Genomic DNA, 25,975 nt, shown 5'->3' on the forward strand with positions numbered 1-25,975 from the left:
TGACTGTGTCCCCTGGCTCTGTTGCCCTGAGTGGCGGGTGTCAGAAGAGGATGAGGTGGGATCCTCTCGAGATCCTCTCTACCTCCTTACTCTCTCTCTGCCTCCTTGTCCTCCCAGCACTTTGCTGTCACATACAGCAGTCAGGCTCTCCAGCACCAGGAAACACTCGAGGTGAAACACATAACAATACCTAGATGTTCTTGCAAGGGTTATACAAAAAACTTCTGTTAGACATCTGCATTTTTCTTACTGGCCAGCAATTCAGAAACTCACAAATTGTACTATTTTAGACAGAAGAGAATAGGTTCATATTTTTGTGAATTCTTGAGTGTTACCCAGGGAAGATTCTGAGCTGCAAAAATGTTATAGTATGTATTTGATTATGTTGAGTTATATTTTAAAGATGCTTTTTAACAGCATTTTCTTTTATCTAGAACAAATTTATGAACTCCTTAGAACTTAGAAACAGGGAATGGATTTCATGTGATTTTTTAGAAAATGCCATTAATATGTATAACAAAGATAGCAAAAACTATAAGCAGAGATGAGGGGAGAAAAATAAGCAAAACTCCACCCTCTGACAGAGAATCAGTAGCATCCTGTCGTTCACAAAGCCCCATGTTGGTCCAGTCATAGGAATGCTTTTAGCTGAATACTGTGGGTGTCATGTTAGGCTGGGAAGGACTTTTGTCCTTGCATAACTTTACTATTTCAGTGGGAGGTTGCTAATGTTAAATTAGCCTATGATGACAACCCTTGTGACCTACAGTGACTGATGGCCTGGATTAAGTATAATAGGATCCACCAGATGACTGCAGTGACTTGAATTCGGATGCTAACGAGCAGAATTCCCTTCTGATTGGCTGGCCTCAGTTCTTTTCTTAATGTTGTATAACTACATTTAACATTTGCTAAACCATTACAGGATGGGTAACAAGAATAGGGTGCTAAAGACACAAGCACTTGTTATGGAAAGTTAAGTCACCTAAAATAAAGATTAAATGCAAGCATTTTCTGCTAGTACTAGGCCTGACAATAAGGATGTGCAGTTGTTTTCAGACAGAGGGAAGTTATTTGGCTACTCCAAAACTTCTTGTCACAGACCTCAACAACAGCAGGACTAGTCATCTACTTTTACATTGCCAAAGACTTCTATCTTCCAGCATTGAGATGAATTAACACTTCTCTATTGAACAGTCTCCGTTAGGATGTCCTGTGGCCATTTTTTATAGGTGCAACTTAAACAGAAAGCCGATAGGGTTTGCGTCCACCGCCCTATGGATGCTGAAGCGATGTAGAGTTGGGTGTTGAAATAAAATCCGGGGAGAGGAGAGAAACTGAAAGGAAAAGCATCGGCACAAATGGGATTAGTGCATCATGGCTTTGGGGGGCTCTCATGGTAGCAAAGGAGGAATATTTCCTTCAAACAGGGACACCATTTTTTCTAGTAAAACTTTACAGGCAGAGAACTTAGGCTTGGCTTTTACTTGCTTTTCAGTATATTTGCAAGCACAAATAGGTCTTGTTTTGCTTCCATTGACCTGTCTGCATGCACATCAATTAGTTAAAAGAGTAGATCATTTGATACACACCCAAGCAGTATTTGAGCACTTGTAAGGGGCAAGCTAATTTTCGGCAGGGCTAAATACATAGTCCTCTAAACAGTATGATAAAAACTAGTTTTCATTTCCATTCCAGTGCCTTTCTCTATTTTCTTTCACTTTGACCTTCTTGAAGGGAGGTAACTGCAGCTGGTTAATCAATGTGCATTTATTCCCTTTCTGGTCAGATATCTGGTTTCTGTGAAAGATGCTGGGAGGAGAAGAGGAAGCGCATTGAGCTCTCAAATATTTACGCTAAGATTGCAGTGACCTACATTTAGTAGTAATTCCCCTGCAAATTCAAATCTTTCTGTGAGAGGTTCAGTGACTTACAAATCCCTATGCTTATTATTACCCCAATTAACTGCTTACCTTCTCAGCAATTAGGTGTTGAACTTAAAGCATTGACAGAGTTATTTTGGGTAATACCATCATCCTGTTGGTCAGGTTATATTATTTTCTCAGGATAGGAATATTTGGAGGCAGCAAATAACAGTTACTGAATTGTGCATCAGTTTGGAGCTTTTGAAGTAAAACCATGAGGACTTTTACCGGTTGCTCCTCCCAAAGACCCTGGTTGTGACTCATGAGGTGTTCCCAGAGTTAGGACAATACTGGTCGGACCACTACCACAAGCATTTCTGCTCAGTGGTTAAATTCCAAGAGTTTTTACAGTCATCTTTGGAAATATTAAGTTGTTTTGCATGTCATAATTAGTATTCTTTTGTACAATTTACTCAAACGCAAGAGAAAACCAGAGAAAACGTAACTATATTAGTGAGGCATTGAGCACTGTATAAAAAATATGCATAAGTGTGTATTAAATGCTTTAAGTGTTCTTTTTTCTTTAAAAATTTTCATCATCCTGGCAGTTACTTTGACACGTTTTTATGTGAGCTTGGGGACATTCGTGTTTCTTTTGCCACAATTAATATTTTCCAGCAATCTTTTTATGAGATCCAGCATATTAAGCTGCAGGAGACTTTTGAAATATGATACCTACAGTTCAACAGATTGATCTCCAGGATGGCCTTTCTTTTGAGGACAGCTTTGATGATCTAATGGCTCTTTTTTATCTCTCAGTTATTCTTGCCTTGTGTTTGAGAAGGTACTAAAATAATGTTTTTTTGAAGTTGGGATACTGAGTCTTATTTATTGACTTTTTTACTTTTACTCAGATCTGTGGACAGCACCATGTGTTTTTGTGTTTATGCATTTACACAGATGTCTGAGCTTGTGTCCCAGATGTATTTTCTCGTGCGTAGTTGTTGTATATTGAGAGATATTTTCAAGAATACAGGCTATGTAATTTTGATAGATCTTGTGATCTTTTTTGCTCAGGTAGGAAAATCCAGATTTGAGGTTGTACCTCCTAATTGGAATTGATCATTATTTTGTGTGTTCATGGTTAAATGTAGCAAAAAAGGGAAGGGATGGCCTGCTCCATAAGTGCTAGAAGTAATAGTCAATCGACTCCTGTGTTTAAAAATGAACAAAAAAATACAAAGCAAATCAGTGAGACTCTCTTATATAAAGATGCAGTATAGTGTTTTGTAAGTACTGGTTAGCTTATTCTTGCTCTAATTAAATTTTCTTGCCTAGTCTTTTAATGTAGCTGGTGTAGTTTCTTCATGTTTTCTACAGATGTGCTATCCAGAACATCTAGTCCTGTGTTTATCTTGAGTGAGCATTGTATGTAATTTTTAATATAGCTTCTTCAGTAAGGTCTGATGTGAGAACTCGGAAGGGATTACAACAAAATTAACAGTGGGTTTGGATCCTTTCTATTATTCTAGGCTATGCGAGAAGAACTGTAAGCAAGTGAATGGTTTATGGAATAGTATCTGACAAAATTTCCTGTAACTGTTGAAACAAGAGTATATGGTGTTGAAATTAATGAGGTCTATTTGTGTGCACATTGTGTACAGGAGGACTGCACCTTCATTCAAACATTATCTACTCACTTTCACATTCCTGGGCTTCAAGCAGTAGAATGTGTGTCTGCTATTATATTAAAAAAAACCCCACCCAAGCAACTAAAAAGATCCAACCTTCTTTTACAATAAAATAAAATTTTTTCCTCTCTTTTATCTAAAAAAACTCATTAAAAAAATCTTGATTGCTACTCTCAATTATTGCAGATAAAGCCTAAAGACTAAGGTACTGCATTAGTGAACTTGAAGGGACAGAATATATTGCTTTATGCACAAAGGTAACAATTAAACTGTAAAAATATGTTATCCCCTTTTCAGCAGCAAGAAAGTGCTGTACCAGAAAAGCTGTACGTGAATACCCATTTCCATCAGTGGATGGAAAAAGGCATTGATCAACCTGACTTCCCACCCACACAAACTGTGGGCCATGGTCCAGCCCAGTCTGTGGCTACATGTAGCATCATCACAAGAGACAATTTTAATTGTTATGAGAGCCCACTGAAAAATTCTGCTACTGAATCTGCTTAAAAAAAAATGCAGTTTTGACACTGGCTTAGCAAGTGACATGTGTATGCATACACAGTGAGAGAGGGTTTTCTGGGCATTTGTGTCCTGCCCTGTGAAGTCAATGTGTTTGAATGTTCTGTACTATGTGAAGTATCTTGTTAGGTCACAGAAATTCAAGGAAATTCAGCCATACTCAGATACAAGATCTTCCTGTGAAACTTCTTTTGGTGGAAGGATTTCATATAAAGAGAAAGAGAAAGGAAAATACTTAATAAGTGCAAGATCATGTCCCTGGCCAGGGCTAGCTAAGCCCATCTTCCCATCGGGTGCTCCCCGAGGTGGGGCTCCCCCGGGACCCCTCTTGGCGATGCAGGGACCAGAGCAGGTCATCAGCCTGTGAAGTGAAGGTGCTCTGGCTCCATCTCGCAGAATTATCCCGAGGACAATGTAGCCTGTGCCTGTGCAGTGTAGTCGTGGGCTCCCAGCAGTGCACGGGTGGAGGGAATGCCCTTTCTCTGCTCTGGAGCCTGGAAATGTTAACAGAGCTCATAGAGATGCCTCTTACCATTAACTTGCTTCCCTGTTTGGTTTCCATGAGGGCTTCCTCTTTTAAAAAAAGTTTATTTTAATTTTTTGTGACATTTTGATTCTCCAGCCTGTTTTAGTCCAGTGTTGTAAGGAAGCAGTGTTTTGGTGATGGCTGTGGTATCTGTACCATCTGCCCCTCTCCTCCCCGTCCCCAGTAATCCTGATTCCTTTGGCCAGTTTCATATATATTTAACAGAGGAGTTGAACATTAAACCCCAGCAACAGCGATACAGTCACATCCAGCCCCAAAATTATTCTGTGACCCAGCAGCAGCTGAGAGAAAGAACATTTTGTTTCCCAGACTGCCAGAGGCAATACCCAGCCAGGCGGTCAGCACGTGCGTGTTAGCTGGTGGGTGGCGAGATGCAAAGCGTAGGTAGGGGACACAGGGACACACAGCTGTGGGGGGGTGTCTGCTGCAGGGGGGTCTGCTCTCGGGGCATTGCTGCGGATGGTGTCTAAAAATGGGGGGGGTTTCTTTGTTTAGCATTTTCCTAACCGTCTTTTATAATCTCCTTGGTTTTAATGTGCTGTAACTTGGATTGTTGGTATCTAGAGTTGTTTGCAAGGCATCTCGTGCATCTCAGTGTCACATACCTCTCTTTTGCTCTCTTCCTCGTTTCACATGCTGTTGTCTTCCTGCATTAATCTGGGCTGCTGACGGGAGCAACACGGGCAGCTGCAAATAAAACCTCATTTGACTTACTAATCGCATGCTAAATACTAGTGGGGCAGCAGTATCACTTGGATATTTACACTTTTTATGTAATACCATTTATGATAGATACAGTATATTGGCAGGTCAGACCTAAGAAAGTGAGCTGTTCTCTTGCTTCTGGTTTCTTGATCTGTTTTTATGGAAGCAGAATTCAGCTTAACAAGCTCTCTGCCTCTCATTCTAATTTCCTCTGCTGACATGCATTTCTTGTGGATATTTTGATGAAATTTCTGCATCAGAAAGTAGTAAATTTTCTAATATAGGACCTTAAAATATTGGTGGCAAAGTGCTGTCTTTATTTTCTCTCTGTAAGGGTAATATGGCTGTCTTGGTGTTTACTGTGGATCTTAAATGTATATTTTATGACTGCTAAATTCAAAGTTCCTTGTCAGTGTTATTACTGTTATAATTTAGTAGTGCACAGGATTCTAGTCCTAGCTCAGGACCCTGGTGCCTAGCACTACACCCAGAAAACATATCAGCTAAGTACATATTTAATGGTTCATTTCTTTGTATTTAAAAAAACAAACACACAGAGAGAACCTGCTATCCCAGCAGATGTTTCCATCTCTAAAAGTGCACTGTACTCCCGGATCGGCACCTCAGATGCAGAAGGCACCACGGGTCTTCTCTACCCCCAGCAAGACTTAGACTCTGCACTACGACTTGCCAGAGCAGAGGTAATTTTCTTCAGAATTTGGAAAAGGAAATATGTGCGCCTTGTGGTTTGCTTCTTTCCTGTTTTCTCCCAAATGATTCATATTATGAACACTTGTTTTTTTCTTGAAACCATTCTCAGCCATGCTAAAGCCATGCTAGAGGCTACCAAAGCAAAAGGTGCTACACTGCAAGTCTTACTTTTTTTGACGTAAGTGAAAAGCAGACATTATATGAAAATAAATCTTTATTTTTAACCTCGTGTACTCTGTGCATCTCGACATTGCTATATAATTATATAAAAATTGTAAGATGCTAGAAATAGGAATAAAATTATGGATTTTACAAAGCTACATACGAGATTAGTCTGGCTTACAATAACAATTAAAAAATGGATACAATCTAGTGTTAGAGTATCCCAAACTTTATGATAGATTGTGTGAACGAAAGGAGCACAAAGGAGCACAGTCCTTTGGGTGTAAAAATTCATGGACAGTCAGCCCTAAATATGCATGCAGAAGCAGTAGAACCCCCTTGGAGGACAAACCAGGGGACCATGTTCCAAACCCACGTGCAGAAGTATTTCAGGTTTGGCACCAGGCCAAATCAGACACACTGTAGTGTAATATAGTATTTCTTGAGAAGTGTCCATGTTGTAATCAGGAATGAATCATGCAACAAGAATATTGCATCTGCTTTCCTAAGTTAGTTTTTCAAAACTTGAGTATGATTTCACATCTGAACTTTTTTAATTGCACCTTGCAGTCTGAAAAAGAAAAAAAATTCACTGGGGATGCTTATATTTGAACCCATTATGCACTTGAAAACTATACCTTTGTTAATTAGAATTTGATATTAAATCAAATATCATACAGTTATTTAATTTCCTCTTTAATAGATCACTTGGTTTTACTGTTGTATTTTTCCTTTGCTTTCTTTGTTTCAGATTGTGGCCAAGGAAAGAGAAGTATCTGAGTGGAAAGAGAAATATGAAGAAAGCAGAAGGGAAGTGATGGAAATGAGGTGGGTTATTAACTTGTCGCTAATCACACTGACAGAGAGTCTCATTTCAGCCTGTGGACCGTACACAGAGTACCTTGATTGTACAGCTGTTCTAGTTAGCTGAATTTGTTTTGTTATTTTTAACTGCAGGCTTTGGATTGATCCTAAATTGATACTTTGTCTTTGCTCTACGTGGTGGGCACCCCTGTTCAGGCTAATCATTGACAACTTCTTTGTTGCTAATCTCATTTACATCCTCAAAATACTGAGATAAGAGAGGTCTTAATCTAGGTCAATGTAAGGGAAGAATTTCCTCCAGTTTGTGCTGTGAATTCTCACATGGATTGCATAGTAATGTTTCTGTTGCCTGACTGAATGAGGCTGCCTGCAGAGCTGGCAGACGTATATACCTGCTAATTTAAAATTCACTCTCCACAAATAGTTTTGCCAACAGAATAAAGAATGTGAAGGTTTGCAGACAGGTATGAGTAGTACAGGCTCCCTCCAGGACATTATTGTAAAAAGTTTCTTTAACAATAGAAAACAAAAATCCAGTTGCCAGTAGAAAAACATTTCTTGCAGAGGAACCACTCTGGCCTCTGAGTGTTGACTTTCAAGGAGATTCTACACCCTTTCCTTTGAACTGAGCTCACTTTTTAATTGCTGCACACACTAGGCTTGATTTTAGTTAAGCAATTGTTATCTTGGATTTTGCTGCTCCCTTTGAGAGCTGACAGAAGGACCCTGAGCTTTTGAGTTTGTTCTATTCTATTTCTCCTCGCAAACCTGCCTCTGTTACATTAAATATCTGTATACTGGAACATAACTGGTTTGACCTTCCTTCCTAGCTGAGGTCCTACTGCTTGCAATGGTGACAGCAAAATCACTGTAGTGGATGAGGTGAGCGGTATTGCTCGAAGAATCACTATTGCTTCCCATTTAGTCAGTTGAAAGTTTCAGCATTTCTCTTTTTTTACAGTGGTAATACCATAAGAACAACATACCAATGAGCTTGACCTGCTCACCGATCTGAATCTGGAAAAATCATCAATTGCAAAAGAGAATGTATAAAAATATTTCAGGGAGTCTTTAAAGCCTATTATTTTCTACCTTCAAACAAACAGAAAAACCACACCCCTCCTTAACTCATAAATAAAAGGAAATTGTCAGATTATTTTAGCATTCTTCTTTGAAGTAATAATTTCTGCAATCACTTCTGAGACTGAATTTTCTTCAAAATCACTTCTGTTCTACCACCAGCTTCTTCCCAGAGTTAAATGTCTCAGTAGTTTAAAGCCAAAGCCAATGAGCTGTATCAAGTGATGGCCTGCATATGCAATTCCTGCTTATATCCAGGAAAACTGTGCTTGGGAGGAAGGGTAAGGGGGAACTGCGGTGCAGACCTCGGCAAACGCTAGCATGGGTGCCAGGAGTCGCACATGGCAGATTTGAATAGCAGCAGCGCAGGGCTTTGAGCCAAAGCATCTTAAGAGAAGCATCTGCAAAAGGCAAGGGCAGCCGCTTTATTTCTTTCAAAAAACCATCTCCCAGCGCCCAGCTGAGTTCTCTCACCTCTCTTTCGCTCTGCTTGGGAAAGGAAACAAAACCCTGGCATAGCCCTCAAATGCATAATGAGGCAAAATGGAAAGGAGCTGCTGCAAGCAGTCAAACTGAGGAAGCAAAACAAGGAATAAACAAAATGAGGAATTGTGTAAGGAATGTCTCAACGTTCAGTACACGCTCAAGTGTGGTACTTGGTCTGTTTTCCAGACACTGCCCGGGTGCACGTGCCTGCTGGCTGCAAACAGGCACTGACAGAGGTTGCTTATTCCTTAATGAAAGGAGAGCAGGGGGTCACACCAAGCAGCTGGCACACTGTAGATCTGTACCTTCATCTTCCTCACAGTAATTTGCTTGTGTGTCTACACCCTCAATAAAATTTGATTTGAAAAAACCCCACTTTATCTAAGCCAAATTTCCTACAGGCACATCCCTAGAACACATGGCTGAAAAAAAATCTGACTAATATTGTCACAAAATGATAAAACATGCATGTGTGCACAAAGAAAGATTTCTCTTGGAGGATTAAATGTTGAAACAGTTCATGTGTGGTAAATTAGAGATGCAGCAATTAGGTATGATATAATGATAAGAAAGGAGTGAAGGGATTAACTACAGTTGCAAGCACAAAACCATCACTTTCCACAGAAAGAGAAGCAATGCTTCTTTAGCCAAGTCCTGCATACTCTACCTGGAATATCCTGAGTTTAGCTAAGTTTCCAGAAAAATGTCAGACTGGAGGAAATTCCACTCCAGAGGACAGTAGCCAAGATGAGAAGTTGTAATAATGTAATAACGATCAAAGAGCTAAACTAAGGTGGCTATACCTTGGGCTCCGTACTCAAGGGTACAACCAGAGGGAGGCAAGACATATTTAAATATGGTTATTTGGGCATCTCATTGATTATGCCTCAGTAAGGGCAGTCAAGCAGATGACCTCTGAGATCCTTTGTAGCCCTGGATTTTGGTGGTTTTATGACTTAGGAAACTGCAGGAAGTCAATAAATAGACTGAATATGGATTCATTCTAAAATGCCAAAAATACCTATGCAGAATGTCAAGCTAGAGTTGAAGATGTACCGTCACAGAGAGGAATGATGTAGCCAGCATCCTTTAGTTCCCCAGCCATAATGACCATTATTTAGGCTGCTTGACTGAAAGAGGCCTTTGACATGAATCTGGAACAAGACTTCACTTGACTACCTTGCTTTCCAAATTGAGTATTATTAAAACCAATGTGTCATTGCAATATCCATTTCTATTGAACAGCTGCCACATGATTCATACGGCTGGATAATGCAGAGAATGTGGTACCTACTTCAACTAGTCTAAGCTGGTAAAAATAAGAAACAGATAATGTTATTTCACTTTGCTGCCAACTTCCACGGCGCAGCCTAGGTTGGGAAGTGCTGTAGTGTTGTAACAGTGTTTAATGTCATATTCGTTGCCCTGAGTCCTTGGCTCCATTTTCTAGGATGATAAAACTTTCTAAAGGTGCCTAAAGGATATGACATGGCTTTAAAATCCTTACTGCTTACAGCAGGCTTTTGAGGTAATCTTCTTTGGACATGAAACCAATCCCTTCCTTTTAGGGGAAAATTCTTGCAGCTATCTTTGCTCTCAAAAGTGTCATTCATAGTTTAAAAAAAAAAGAAAAAAAAGAAAAAGGCAATTAAAACAACAGGACTGACAGCAGGGAAAGCAGCATCCAAGCAGATCCCAGCGGAGGCAGTGGCTGGAGGCACAGCGAGCTGTGCAGAAACAGGCTCTGGCCCCAGTACCGAAAATTGTTTCTACCTGAAGCCTGAGTGAGGTCAGTGGGGTACGCAGCTGTAAAGCCCCTGCTGTGCTGAATGCTCTGCAGGACCAGGGCAAGTGAGATGCCACTGACCTTTGGGTCAAGTGGCCTTCTCAGGGGTTCTTGGGCTCTGTTTGTGATTCAGATTTGAGACAGGCAATATTGCATTAGTTTTTTGGGAGCTCCACAAGTTTCTCCTTTCCTTACTGACTTTTGTCTCAGGATTTTCCCACATCCTTTCTGTAACCTCACCAACTGCAGCAGACTTCTCTAAATGGAGCAAGTGAAAGTGAGCTAAGACTTCGAAAGAGATGTATTCAAATACCAGTGAACTATTTTGAATATCCACTTCAGATGAAGTGTGGGGTAATTTTGGTTTTCGTAGACAGTCCTACGTGGCTCATGAATCAAAGCGCAGATCAAGCGAGTCTCATTTTATTAGCTTTATTTGGCTCTGGGAAGGGATAGATCATCTTTCTAAATCACATTTAATCTGCTTATTTTGGCTAACCTTTTTTCAAGAAGGAAATTCAAAACCTACCGTGAGTATATGAAATAAAATAGTCTTAGAAGTAAGATTTTGCCACCTCTGTTTCAAAAACAGATTTGGGAAATAGGACATGATGGATTTTGTGCTACATAATTGAATATTTTGGTCTTGTTCTCTTAAGTGCTAATGGATCATTTAGTCACATTTGGAGAGTGGAAGATCAGATATATTTTGGATGAGGGCCAGCTATACTCCTGTTAGGTTTACTTGCTACCAGTTATAACTTTACTTAACGTTTACATTAAAAGTAAGCAAACACGTACATGGAGAAGAGGGCAGAAAGTAATGGAAAAATCAGACTCTTGTAGCTCCTGAATTAGACCAATGTGATACTGTTTATATTTAAATCATGATCAGTAATGTACTTCGGGCATGTTTCAAATAACAAAATTTGTTTCAAAGCAATCCCTTTTCACTCCTCCACCTGTGTTGATCTACATGGGGAATTAAAAATCAGGTGCAATGTTTAAACCACCAGTTTTATTTGTTACTTAGGTAATAAGGAGCATATAAAAGTGTGAAGGGGTTTTGTATCTCTTAAAATACTATAGTTCAGTTATTGAGTAGCATTATTTGCTAAGTAAGCATTAGCAATTATGATGTTTGCCAAAAGCTTTTCTTTTTTTTCCCTCTTATAGGAAAATAGTTTCAGAATATGAGAAGACGATTGCTCAGATGATAGGTAGGTGTTTCTACTCTGAAAGATGCTATCCTCCACTCTGATTTTCCGAAAAGAGCCTAGAAACATGGTTGAAGTCTGTGGGCTTAATTTTGATGCTAGCTGCATCTGCTGATGCTGCTGGGAATTGTGAATGCATCTGAGGACACCAGTGTGTGCTGCCAGGTTGTGATGAAAAGCTAGGGCTTCATTTTACAGAAAGCAGACCCCGAGGCAGTCCAGGTAATACAGAAAGGTCAGGGCTTTTTCTTCTGCATCAAAGATAACTGTCCCATAGGAAACACGTTCAAATGCTTTGCCCAGAATTCATGGGTATCTCCAGGACAGACTTTCAATGACCTAAAAACCCTTTAGTCATCCGCTCCCAACTGTTTCACATGGGAGATATCAAACTTAGCTCTTTACAACAACAGGGATTATCTGTGCTAAGTACTTTGGTCAGACCAAAACCTAGATTAACTCCAATCCCAGCTGAGAGATTATAAGTGGCCAATCCACCTCCCCAGTTATTTACTGACTTAGGGGTCTCCTTTAAGGTCTAAATTATGACATGTTTTGCCTCACAGTAATTAGAAAACGCCTTTGTTAACAGCATGCCCCACAAATGAAAAACGCTACGTGCAGTAGCGTTTCAAAACCAAAGGTTGCAGGACTCATGTGGTTCCTTAGTGCGGGAGGTCTGGCCCCTGGGATGTGATTTTAAAGCTCCTCATAAGATTTCCAAAGCTCTTTTTCTTAGTCTGGCTATAGAAAGCACCAGTGGCTTGTACTGCCCTGTACTGCTTCAGCTCGAGCTGTCTCCCAGAAAGGCGAACAGCTGAGCGGGGTTGTGGGTCCTCTATGGCCAAAATTGCTGGGAAGAGCAGGAAAAGAACACGTGGCTGATGAGAAAGCAGGACCAAGCTTGTCTGGACAAGCTCGAGTAAAGCAGCAGAGAACTGTGAAATATTGTTAAAAACCATTAGGAGTGGCCTTGGAATTAAATCTGGGCTGTGAGATGCAGGAGAAAGGCTAGCCTAGCTAATGGTATCTGTGAGCCGGGAGTGTTATGAATCCAGCCTGTTCGCACCATGTTTATTGAAAAATAAAAAGAAATTAATTTTACTTCTTACTCCTCCTGAGAGAACTGTCACAGAGAGTATAGTGTGCCAGGAACACAACAGGCATACCTGCATCTTCCTAACAGGTTTTTAACCAGTAAGGATTTTTATTACAGCTCTCAACATATCATATTGTTTTGCCACTTTTAAAATGGCAGTCCCCTCATATACAGTCTGTATTGTGTGACCCCCCATATTTTTGGTTTCTTTTAAATTGTTTTCTTTTAATTAATGCTTGACTTGTGTTTACATACGTTTGTAGTGAATTTGCTTATTTTTGCCCAAAGAGACCAGGGGAAAGTAGTTCAATGTCTGGTGCTTTTGCTGCCTTCCTGCATTTCTCAGCCATTGGGAGACACCCCAGCCTTCTTTCAAGTGAAGGGAAAAATGGGCCTATAAATAAATAAGTAAATGTCATTATAATAATCTATATAATATGGTAATATAATATGTAATAATGAATAATATATAATAATAACATGCCTGGCTTCATTCTCTATGGTGTTATGCCTCCGTTGCCTTTTGTGTGTACAATTGAGCAAATTTGCCTGCCTTCTGACGTAACGTTTGTCATGCTCATCGTGCAAGTGTTAAAATAAGTGACCAGATTACGCGAAGAACTGAATTCATTTTGGTTTACGCTAAACATAGTCTGGTATGTGGCTTTGTCCCTGAACCTGACCATTCATATGTACAAACAGAGGACCTGTCTTCCCAAGCATATGCATGTAGTTAGCAACAGAAGTTTCTTTTTGATAACAAATTCAAATTATATTTTTGAGAAACAGAATTGCAAAAAAAAAATAAAATCAAATTGTGACACCGCAGTGCAACAAGAAGGTATGGAATAGGGATCCTAAGGCAAAGGCACAGCCATGGCGTACATAGTAAATTCTACAATTGCCATTTCCTCTTGTTGCAAAAAAATCAAGGATAAGTAAAGCATCGGGCCACTGAGCACTGAGAAAGTAGAAAGATCTTTAAACTTCAAATTCAGAGTATCAGTCAGAGTCTTTCAAATGATCTATGGCAAGTTTTTAAGAGCTATGGCTGTAAGTAATGTAATTTGCTGTCCATTTGCAAAGGAACTGAAACAACAACAGTGACACAGAAAGCATGCTTTAATTAAGAGCAGTATGCAAATTCTACAGCATGGTAATACATTAAATGCGAGGCTTCCTTTCCCTGCATTTAATGTAAATTTTTTATCTAATTGCCACACTTTCTCCTGTCATTTGTCATAAATTACTGTCCCTTTTTATAAAGGAATTCACTCATCCAAATGCCACGTTGTGGAGGAAAATTATTGTCTGTGTGCTATTTGCATATACTTCGCTGAACTACTATCACAACAATGCCTTGCTGCTAAAGCAAAATATGCATTTTAACAAAAGAAATGCCTGTGCTGTTTCTATTTATGATTTAACCCTTCTGAGCTATTTATACAGCCCTGTTAGGAGGGCATTACAAGTGAACCAATTTCACAAATCCCGTTAATGAATATTCAGTGTGGTTGATAGGTCCTGCTCAGCTTTTTGTAGGTTGTCATGTGTATGTATAATGAGTATTGAAAATATTCCATATTAACAATATGTGATTGTGCATGTTTGCCTGTAAAGGCACTGAAAACATGCATTGCAAACAGTAATTGCCTTTAATTGCAAGGGCTGTGGCAGGTCTAGTATTTGCTGTCATATACGTATGGAACCCAATAGTACCCGACTTAGCTTACGCAATTAGTTTCATGCCACACTCCGTACAGCTAGAGCTTGCAAGCTGTCAGTGTATAGATCCCTGTTAGCGTCTCTTTGCATATTTTTTCCTGGCGCTTTAACCTTTTTTCCTTTTTTCTTACACTTGCCTCAGCCCCTAACACATTCTTGTTTATACTGAGGAGAGGGGAGAAAAAAGAACAGGCTTTCCAGGCTAGCCTGCTGCTTCAGCTACTGCTTTGCTGACTGTTGCCCAAGTTTTGCAGCTCACGACTGCGTGGCACTGACAGCCGTATGGAGCGGAGCCTGCGTAACCCCGATGTTCCCTGCACCTCACCCTACACACACCCCTTGATCACAGCCATCCACAGTTCCCTTCCCAAATCCCTGTCGTGGATTTCCTTTTTATTGTTGGATTTGTAATGTTGGGGTTTTTTTCTGTTAAAAATGTATCCTTATACTTGTACGTTTAAATACATAATTAAATTCTCATTCTGAAAAACAGATGTTATGCTTTGTGCATTACAGGTTGTTGCATTACTTACTTTCTGCTTTCCTAACAATTCCTGATTTTCTATTTTGCTTCCGTTTTTGTTGCTTCTTGCTATTTGCTTGCAAAAACAAATCAGGCAAGCCTGGTAAGTAAAGCTTTTCACCAACTTTCACACCAGCATTTTGCATTTTTAGTTTCTTTTGCTTTTGTTCTCCGTTTGCTGCATTCCCATTAAGTAATGTAAGTAATACCGAGCTGAGCCTGAAAGCGGATCTGCTGTGGTGGTGCTCTGATTCTGTCAATTTGGATAGTGTTAGTCCTGAGCATACTGTTGTAATTGTTGGTGAGCCGTGGACAGTATGTGTTGCAGACATGGAAGCCATTTAATTAAAATATTTTAATCGCATAACCTCATAAATATCTTTAGAAATAAGTATCTGTAACTGCTTAACTAAGATTTGACTGGCAGACTATTAGCAGCACAGTGCCACTAAGCGGCTTTTTCATTAAAGCTAATTCATAGTTTTAGAAAATTTCACGTAGCTCTTCCAGGCCCCCTCCAGCCAGATTCCAGTTTCTGCTTATTTAGCCACTTTGGTTTTAAATGTATCTTAACTGTTCTCTGAGATTATCGGATGCCCCTTTCCTAAAGCTCACTGGAAACTTTCCCTCTTTTCAATTTATATGTCACTCTCTTCCCCAATATAAATTCCTGTTTTCCCCTTGGAGTCGAACGAGGCCTCAACTCGCTCCCTGGTCCGTGGACACCTCTAGCATGTAGTGGAAGGGAGAGGAGGAGAGGAGCATCGGATATCCTTGCCCCTAATTCCCGTGTGCAGGTCGAAGTGGGGCTGGGAATGAGGGTTTGAGATCCAGCTGAGGAGAGAGGAGGGCACAGCGATGCACTGGGACGTACAGGAAGAGCTCGGTAGTTGCGAGGGAGTGAGTCACAAATTACTAACTTTCTAGATTGCCCTAGAAACAAATAAGAAGGAAGTTGCTAAAATACCGCAGACAGCAGTCTCAGAAAAGTAGAGTTCTGACATTAAATACATTTAAGTACATTACGTGATCATGCAAACGGATCCTTTCCCCTGCACAGAGTTACGACGACAGAGGTTTTGCCAAAGAACAGGATCCTGCCAGTAAGTGTTTTGGAATTAAGCTAGACAGTGTGTAATCTCCAGCGTGATTAAATAAACCTTGTGCTGGAACACCAGGTGACAACTTCTCAGATGTAGAAAAATAAACAAAAGATGACAAATGGTTTTCTCATTTTACTTGAGAATATGTTCTTTTGACATTGCAGATGACCACAGAGTATCGTTAAGAAGGCAAAATAGAAAAGAATATTTACTTTTTATGAAATGTTAAATGTTATCAAACTGGTGTGGCATTACAGGGCTCTGGGTTTTTCAGTTCTGCCATGTCAAAGGTGTTTGTTCATCAGTAGAATAAAGGTGTTGCAGCTTCCAGTGCTGCAAACTCGGTGCAGGTCCTGAGAGCTTCTCTGGTTCGTTCCGTCTTCTGCATCATATAGAGCAAAATAACCTCAGATCAGGCTCTGCCCCAGCAAAGTGCTGTCAGGGGACATGCAGAGGAGCACGGAACATAGCCAACATGAGCTGACACACGGTGTGGCATTGTTGCTGCTCTGGGCTTAGTTAGGCTAGCAAAAAAGAATATGAAAGGATCGACATATGCAAAAGGAAGAGATTAATCTCAGTTTGAGAATTGACAGTATCAACTTTGACATTTCAGCACTGACCAGCACTATGAAATACTTTAATTCAGATGAAGACTTCTATTCAAATAAAAAAAACCAACTCTTGTTTAGTTCTTTGTATTTCAAAATATAAAGGCCTGAATGAAAAGTTGTAGATTCTGAAATGGCCTGCGCTTTTTACATGCAAGAACTTCTTACCTTATTTTAGTTTCCACCATAGACATAGGAGAATGGTCATATAAAACCACTGTGTTTTGCAGGTTGGTTTCATTTTGGTATCATTCAAAGTAGCCCTTAAAACATGGACACAAAAAATCATATTTTAGGATATGAAGCAAACAATGAGGAAGCATTTTGGAAGACAATGCCAGACCTTTTCTTCCAGTGTTATATGGGTATTCCAATTTATTACTGGGTCAATTCCTTTGAAAAGTTCTCTTCATGTGGACTTGGATTCGTGTTGTGTTCTTCCCACCATCCCTGCCTCGAATTTAACTATACACAGGAGAATCTTGGAAGATGTTTTCTGCAGTCCAGAACTTAGAAAGTCAGTTTAATGTTTGATTTCCTTTCTGGCACTTGCTACAGTAATCCTAAGAATGACAGTTTGCAAAACACTGTATTTCCAAGGGAAGAATTTGAGTTGATTTCCATTAAACAAAGTGCCTTGTTTGTACAGGATTAGAAGAGATGCCAGGAGATGACAAGCACATATCATCAGTGGCAAATAATTTATTGCCAGTGCTAGTAATATGCATAAATGTCCTTTCCTTCAGCTAGTGCATCTTCAGGAAAACAAAGGAAATCCAACACCTGCCTTTTTCATGGGAACAGCTGAGTTCAGAGTGAAATAAATCATCAGTACAGAGATATGTTCACATTTTTCCCCAACATCAAAATATTTAAATATCACTGTATTTAGCAACCTTTTTCCAAAACAGGATTGTGTCTTTATATAAGAATGAGTTTTCTGGATCCTGCAAACTTACTAATACACAACGTAGAGCACCATATAGTAGAAACTATAGATGATAGTGAAATCAGTGTTCTTACTACTATTACCCTTCTGAAAATCACTTTTTTTCCTCCCCCTCTCTTCTTTCTAACAGAGGATGAACAGAGAGAGAAATCTGTCTCCCACCACACTGTTCAGCAACTGATAGTGGAGAAGGAACAAGCTTTGGCAGATCTGAACTCAGTGGAGAAATCACTGGCAGATCTTTTCAGGAGATATGAAAAAATGAAAGAAGTATTGGAGGGGTTTCGGAAGGTGAGTTGTGTTAAAGTCTCCTCCTTTAAAGAGCAAAGCTGAGCAGACTGTCATGTATACCAGTGCTACTTAACAGAAGGCACATCATTTCCAGTCAAATCTGATGTACTACATTAGAGTGCAGTGTGCTGGGGGGGGGAGGGAGAACGTGAATGCTCATTTATTTGTGCTTTTGTTTTGGAATAGCTTTAAAAAGATGAAGATTTTGCACAAGAGTAACTTGCTCCCATGTGTGGCACTGCGATTTGAATAGATGTCACATAACCACAGGACTTGAGCACATGTCAGGGCTGGCTTCTGGATTGAGCATTCTTTTAAAACCTAGGACATGAATTCCTAAGGTTAGAGGTTATGTCTAAAGTGCGTGACATAACGTAATCCTCAGATGAAGGATTGCAGCCATGTATCAAATGCAAACAGAAGAATTGTAAAGCTTTTTGCATCGTGTAATATTGCTTCAGATGGCCTCTGTGTGGGGGTGTCAGTGTTAGTTAGACTGCAGCCTTTGCAATATCTGAATGTGACTCCTGCAAATAAGTGCCTGTCCTACACTTCAACCTCTTGGATTAAATTTAATGTCATCTTCTTATTTAAGAATGAAGAAGTGTTAAAGAAATGTGCGCAGGAATATTTATCACGAGTGAAGAAGGAAGAGCAGAGGTATCAAGCACTCAAAATTCATGCTGAGGAAAAACTGGACAGGTAATTGATTGTACACGTGTCTTTTCAGGAGTTCATGCTGCAGGAGGATTCCTGTGGCTGGACCTTGCATCCCAAACCTGCTCCTTCAATATGCAGAGCACAGGCTGCTCTGTGATGGAGAGTGGAATGAAATGCTGTAATGAGAACTTCTGTAACGTGCTGGTGTTTCTTCCAGCTCCTGACTATATGCAACACCTTAAATTTCTGTCTCTATCAAATGTCTTCATGTTTCTATAACATATTTTCCAGGGAAGAACAAGAAAGAAGCCATTAGCTAGGTTTATGCAGCTATGGAGGTCTATGCTCAGATATTTGCACCTGCAGCCAGTATTCCTGCCCCCAGAGATTTGCTATTGCCCCATGCTGTATTATTGCCCCTGCGTCAATCAGCAGAACAGAACATGTAAGTGCTGCTCGACTGTTTCAGTGCAGAATCAGTCAGGCGGTCTCTCCCTAGTAACGCTGGTTATCTAAGCTGGATCAGCCCAACTTGTGCTGAGGGTGACGAGGAATAGTTGCACAAAAGATCGTGCCAGATGTGCATGGATAGTAACTCCTTAAGCCACCGTTAAGGAGAAAACATCGGATTGTGGCTTAAGAGAGGCAGCGCTGGTTGATTTTTTTGAATATATTTTTTTTTATGTTTCCGTGTAATGACAAATTAAGCATTTCTAGGGATTACATTCAGGACTTATATTACAGTCTCCTAGACCCAAGAGATGTTTCCAAAATGTCACTGGGATTGTTCAGTGCCTAAAGTGAAGTAAGACTTGGATTTGCTTTCCAGCTGTTGTCCAGCTGTGAGTCTAGTCTGTTAGAGCTGGAGATAAGTTTAGAAACGGTCATAAAACACTTCTACCTAAGTGATATTTGTGAACCCAGCACAGATATCTGAGAGAAGCGTGAAGGGAATGCCACAGGCATTAAGAAAAGACTTTGCAGCCTCTGGTGAGCAAGAGAGGGAGTCATGAGAAGTCTCTAGGGACAAGTCTCAGAATACTTTCAAAGACATGCAGAAAGCAGCCCTGGCCTCACCACCCGTCTGTTAAGATGCAGTCCGTCCTTTGGTACCCACTGTCCTTTCCTGTAGAGAACCTGACGTGACAAAAATCTGTGTTTTTCTAGAGCCAATGCTGAAATTGCACAAGTGAGAGGCAAGGCTCAGCAAGAGCAAGCAGCGTATCAGGCCAGCCTTCGTAAAGAGCAGCTGAAAGTGGACGCATTGGAAAGAACACTGGAACAAAAGGTAAATAGCAATTCAGCTCTTTAATGCAGAAGTCAACGGGATGACCAAAGTTAAGTGAAACTTCCCCAGAGTGGCTGCATCCAGCTCTCCTCTGGACCTCAGATTGCAGCCAAGATCTGCCCAAGGACCTGTCTTGCTCCTCACGTCCAGCTGGCTGGGCAGCTCCCCGGCCCTGGGGAGAGCAGCACTGCCCAAACCTTATAACAAAATCAGCTGCGAGCACTGGCCAGTTCAGGCAAACAGACCCATCTGCCAGGCTTTGATCTCAGCCACGGGCCAGCGCTCAGGGCTGATTTGGGCTTGGTCAAAGCTCAGTGTGCACCTGTGTACTTAGCAGGGCCCTTGGTTTGCTTTGGTTCTCGGGTTTCAGATCTTCTTGTTTTAGTTCTTCTTTCAGTTTTTGTTTCCATTTTTAGTTTAAGCTGTACTTCCAAGGCTAGCTTACGTGCCTCCACTGTTAACATAGACAAAATGATCAGATGCAGATCTGTACAGCTTAGGGCAAAAGTGACTGTAGGAATTCCCTATTTATATCTCGTGTTCTCTAGCTCAGCAAAGGAGCTTGCTTTCAGTATAGTACAGCTCGTCCTTGCTTAGAACCCCTGGAAAACAGGTTGAAAATAATGCTATAAAAGTGCAGCCTAGAAACAAATTTACACTATGTATTATTATTGTGTGCTAGGAACGACTGCTGTAAAGCTGTCTGCTTTAGTGCTAAATTGTATTTATTGAAGCTGAAGGATCTGTATGTGAAATAAGTAAGCATATTGTTAGAATGCACTATATGTAGCTGTACTATGTATGTATATATATACCTATATATCTCTCTTTATATGTATAGATATTCTGTTCTCAGTATTGGAGAAAGCTTAATTGTCCCACACTTCTCCCAAAGGTTGGATAATTTAAAAAAAACCCCACTCATTGTAATGCAACAATATTTTTCATAATATTTAATATTGCCTTTTATTTTCCAGAATAAGGAGATAGAAGAATTAACAAAGATTTGTGATGAACTGATTGCCAAAATGGGGAAAAGCTAACTTTTAACCAAATTTCTGGACTTCGATATTGAGTGCAATATGACCATTGGCACACTGATGTCCATACATTTATGTGGACAGGTTATATTTTCACTTTTTCGTATGCACTACTGTATTTTCTTTCTAAATAAAGTTGATTTAATTGTATGCAGTACTAAGATGACTATCAGAATTTCTTGCTATTGTTTGCATTTTCATAGTATAATTCATAGCAAGTTGATCTCAAAGTTCCTGTATCAGGGAGATTGTCAAGTTCTCTAAGAAATTACAAATTGCTGATCCTAGCCTTCCCTTTGTACATGAGTTCCCATGTTGGATGTCTTTTGGATTTAATATAAACATGTATTACTTGCATGGGGACTCTTGCCTTAAGGAGTGTAAACTTTATCTGCATTTGCTGATTTGTAAAATAAAATCAAAAATGAAAAAAAAATGAAAATGCATGTCACTTAAATGAAATTCTCTATTGTAAATAAATTTTTTCGTTGAAAGTTGAAGATAAGTATGGCTCTATTTTATGTACTTCATTTGCTTACTTCATGTGGATGAAGCGCGAGATATAGCAGCTCTCGTTAATGAATTCCTTCACAGAAAGCACTTCATGGGTCACTGCTTGGAGCACTTCGTGGCTCACAAGAATATACTACTTATGTGCACATACCTATGTCTATATCTTGCTCTCTATAAATATATATATGCTAGATTTGGACCACTCAGGTCTCAAGCATAGGCTTAACCCTTCAAAATGTTTAATACTCTGACCCTGATCCAGCAAATCCCATAGGCAAATGTAGTGAGACTGTTTGCATGAGTTGGAGGCTGTGACATGTGATGATGGGATGGTGGTTTTTAAGCATATCTATCACTGAAAGGTGAATACATTCTCTTTTTTCTGCTACTGGAAGAATTTGCCTACAAGGTTTGTGGAGATGAAGTACGTGTGATTAGAACTACAACCAGAATAAGCTAGATAAGTAGCGTTTTCGCACACCTCTTTATCCTGTAAGTTATCCTCTGCAGAGGATTAGGTATGTAAGATAAGCATTAAGGCTTTAATAGCAAACAAACTGCTTTCTTTGACTAATGGTACATCTCTTGTATCTCCATGATGTGGACAGTCGTCAGCCTGGTTCTTGTCAGCTCCCTTTTTGTACTCAAAAGTAAGTCAAATCCCTTTTCTTTCCTTTTTTAACTTCTTTTTCATTTCCTGTTTCAAGCATGGCTGAGCCTCTTTGATGTTCTGGGCTTCTCTCCTGGGTTTGTTTGTTTTCAGATTATTTTGCGTATGTGGTTAGCAGCACAGAATTTCACCTCTGCCGTGTAATGTAAACATAAATATGTATGCTGACAAATTTCAATGCACGTGTCCCTGTGGACAGCAAGTGTGCCTTCTGCTCTGCAGTTTGAAGTATTGTATTTTAAATATATTCCAAATTCATGCTTGCCCTTGAAAATACCATGTCGTTTGAACCAAGGAAAAGAAAGAGGATTGAGTTACAGTTGTAACGTTTAAACAAAAGCAGAACTCTTTAAGATATACTGTTGTGCCTTCCAGCTGAATTGATACTTTAGGAGAAGATGAAATATGGATCACAGTAAGATTTTATGTGTTTACAATGTCCTTTTTCCTGGTATGGACCAAAGATCATGACGGAGGGGGGAAAAACCATGATGCTCCAATTTGTTCCAGTGGACTCTACTCTGAAAACGGTGCAAGAAGGTGTGAATGCAGTTACAGAACATCAGATGTTCTTGGATTATTTTAAGTGCAAATTGTAACAACTAAATAATACATGGCTGATTTTTTTAATCTTTAAAATTGGTATCTGGACCACTTCTAAAAAAGAAAAATTTATAGGATTTGCAGAATCTTTAGGGTTTTTTTAAACCTTTTTGCAGTTTTTTGCATGTGCTTCAAACATAATTATAAAGACTGTGTAGCTGATACTGTAAAATATTTTTTGTAAACTCTAAACACTACTGTTATAAGTGGTCTTTTTTTCTTTAATGCCAGGCGAAGCACTACAGTGTTACACCTGTGTAGGTTCTAGTGATGAAGACTGTAACAGACAAGGAACTCAGCAATGTCCAGGGCATTCAGATGCGTGTGCGGTCATTAGAGGACAAGCAAGTAAGTAGTCACAAACACTTCAGACTCATTAAATTTTTCATAATAGAAATAAATAATCTGTGTTGGAAAGAGAAGAGTATATAGTAAGCTAAGGAGAAAAACAAAGGTAGGTGTTTCCTCTCAAAATAAACCCTATTAATAAATCTCAATTCCTTATTTTATTGGTTTAGCAGCAATCCGATACAAAATCCCAGTGAGTATGATTTGTCAGTATGCCATGATGAGCTGTATCCACACTATGTGAAAAGTGTAAAAAAGCATTTTAAGTATTGCCTACTTCTTACTTAAATCCTACTTAAACTAAATTTAAGTGAAATGACTTACCTGGAAATTAGGAAGGAAAAGAAGCTAGTGAGGCACTGCACTTGAGGACATTCTGAGATACTTAGGCTGCATCAGTTGCATCTAAAATGAATTATAATTATTTAATTTAAGTGGGAGCGTGTTAGTGGGCTGTAATCTGATGCAATTGTATTCATTTACTTGTAAGGAATGGCCAAACCTAGGGTTGTTGCTCAATATTGGACGGTCAGGTTCATGCTGAGGGGATGCTGCAGACAGGAACGGGTGACCGCGAACCTGCAGGTCCATTTGGGCTCAACGTGGCTCTGTTGTAGGTGGCGTTATGAAGTCCTGTTCGTTCAGGTCCTTCTGCGAGCGGGCAAGGAGGGACGGGTCCAGGGCGCCTGGCGTGAGCGTTCACTGCTGCTACTCAAACAACTGCAATGCAAAAAGCCTGGCTTCAAGAGTCACCACCTCCGCGAGCTACTTCTCTCTCCTCGTCTTCACGTTGCTGTGGCACCCGTTGTTGAAGCTGACATGAGAGGGGAAAAAAGAGTATCCTGAAGCAACAAGTCCGCCTTCTTAGAAAGGGATCATTGTATTTCCTAATCACGTTACTCCATGTACCATATTCCTCGGTAGGCAAAAAGCAGTAGGCAGGCCTGACAGATGTTCAGGTAAAAATCGTTCCATCTGCTAAATATGTCTTGACCTATATGTAAGAAACGCTGCCCTCTTCTTGTTTATCGTAAGGGGTTGGTCGTGCAAATATGTAACATTTTCCTACATTTTAGAGGATAGTACATAGAGAGAGCTGCAGATAGCCTTGTAGTAGGGTAAAGGACCAATATCTTCCAAATGCTGTTTACTGTTGGCAGACATTCAAAAGCAAGCTAACATTTTCAAGCACAAAGTGACTGAAAATTCTAGCAAGCAAATTAGTCTTTCAGAGAACATTTGCAAACTGGACAAAGCAAAAAACTTGAAATAAAGATGATTTAGTATTAATGCAAACTGCTAAGAGAAAGTCATTAAGAGAACAATGCATGGAGGTATGCTATATTATGTATATTTCCTGAAAAAAAATCCCTTCCAGTCTTCTCTTTTCTGATCCTTTGAGAAAAAGAAGAAAAAAAAGAGCTTGGAAGTTGTTTTGAACTAGGAGACTCCCTCCAAAGATCAGCTCGTTCTATCTTTACTGCTGGTTTTGAGAACAAGTGGTTCATTCCTGTCTTGTAGGCAAATTATGACTTGAGTAATAACATTTTTGTTTATCCAAATTCTTCATGCGGTTTCAACTATGTAATTAATTCTTCACTGTCCTAAACTTTATTCTTTGAGAGTAACAGTATGTGTCTCCCCCTTCAATGACGTGATTGAGTTGATCAGTGGTGGTTTATGTATCCTTTTCATTTTGCAAAGTGAACAAAATGACTTGGAGATCTTTAGAGATGTAAGGAACTAAATCAACATTTTTAATAATCCCATTTGTTGCAGTTTTACCAAGTAAATAATCCAGAATGGGCCCCATTGTGGAAGGCATTGTGCATCACTAGCTAGTAGGTTCCTTCGAACCCTGGTTATATTGTGAAACTAGGCAAGACAAGAAGTGACGTAACACACGGTGTGATAGCACTAAGCAGGGTCTTAGGTCTATGATATTGAAGAGCAGGGTGGTAGCTCCTTTGATTCAAAACTGAGAGGGACAGACAAGCAGATGAGTGATATTTGTAGATTTTAATGTCCAACTGTGATGATCTGGTCTAATTTCTGGCACACAACATGCATAGGACTGGCTTAAGGTTCAGCTGGTGTAATTGAAGTAGAGGTCATCTTTTGAGTTCTAGTTGTAGTTCCCCATTTGGAAAGAGATTTGGTTGTCAAGTTTATGGAACTCACAAAATACGTGGCAAAGTAGTTTTTCCACTAGCTTTGTGTTGTGACTTTTTTTCAGTATGATTCTTTGAAAAATCAGTTCCAGGCAGTGCGTCATAGGATTCTGCACATTCACAAAAATTTTATTAAGGTTGCAAACTCTAGAGAGCTTCTTCAGGTGAAACCAGTGAAACCTCCACATAGAGTATAACCTGAGCCTGCCTTGTAGCTGTTGCCTGTCACATGGACCAAACTGTCTCCTTGTCTTATTGTACTCTTTCCTCCGTATGGATCCTTTCATATCTCATGTAGATTGCGGCTTCAGACTGGGACTATTCTGCTGGGGTTTTGTTCGAATGGGCTCTCGGACAAGGCAGTTCTGGTCTATGCTTAGTTGCTAGGCACAAGTCTGATAAAGCTGTTGGATATAAAGATTGCAACAATGCAACAGGTCTTGGCTGAGAATGTTAATTTAGACTTAAATATCTCATCTGTGTAAAAATCACTTGTTGGTTTAAGTATTTTTCATTTCATTCTCAGCTTGAATCAGTTCCTTCAATCTGTTCTGCCACAGGAAATGTGCATTGATTGTATCTTTATTTTCTGATTGTTCTGTAAGGATAAATCAGTCTTGAATGTAATCTCTGTATATGCTCAGTGCATTTCCTTAATGAGAAAATAAAATACATGCAATGGCTAACAACGTCTCTTGATAAACAAAACTGCATCTTTTAACTGGGATTTCCAGTTGCATCTGGTGTTCTCTTTTCCAGCAGGAATTCTGGCTTTTTTTCTGTGGGA

The 25,975-nt window shown here is 39.8% G+C and overlaps 1 protein-coding gene across 5 annotated transcripts in view; it reads left to right on the forward strand.

Moving 5' to 3' along the window:
• Nucleotides 1–21,046, forward strand: part of TACC2 (transforming acidic coiled-coil containing protein 2) — a 148,962-nt gene extending 127,916 nt beyond the window's left edge. For all 5 annotated transcript variants that reach the window (XM_075026544.1, XM_075026548.1, XM_075026545.1 and 2 more), the window contains 7 exons: nt 5,885–6,028; nt 6,952–7,028; nt 11,554–11,597; nt 17,735–17,895; nt 18,491–18,597; nt 19,723–19,843; nt 20,821–21,046. In XM_075026544.1, the coding sequence (XP_074882645.1) occupies nt 5,885–6,028; nt 6,952–7,028; nt 11,554–11,597; nt 17,735–17,895; nt 18,491–18,597; nt 19,723–19,843; nt 20,821–20,886 (720 nt within the window). In that variant the 3' untranslated portion in view covers nt 20,887–21,046. The remainder of the gene's footprint in view (nt 1–5,884; nt 6,029–6,951; nt 7,029–11,553; nt 11,598–17,734; nt 17,896–18,490; nt 18,598–19,722; nt 19,844–20,820) is intronic.
• The last annotated feature ends 4,929 nt before the right edge of the window (nt 21,047–25,975 follow it).

The sequence above is a fragment of the Buteo buteo genome, chromosome 4 (genome assembly GCF_964188355.1).
Source record: "Buteo buteo chromosome 4, bButBut1.hap1.1, whole genome shotgun sequence".
Taxonomy (NCBI): domain Eukaryota; kingdom Metazoa; phylum Chordata; class Aves; order Accipitriformes; family Accipitridae; genus Buteo; species Buteo buteo.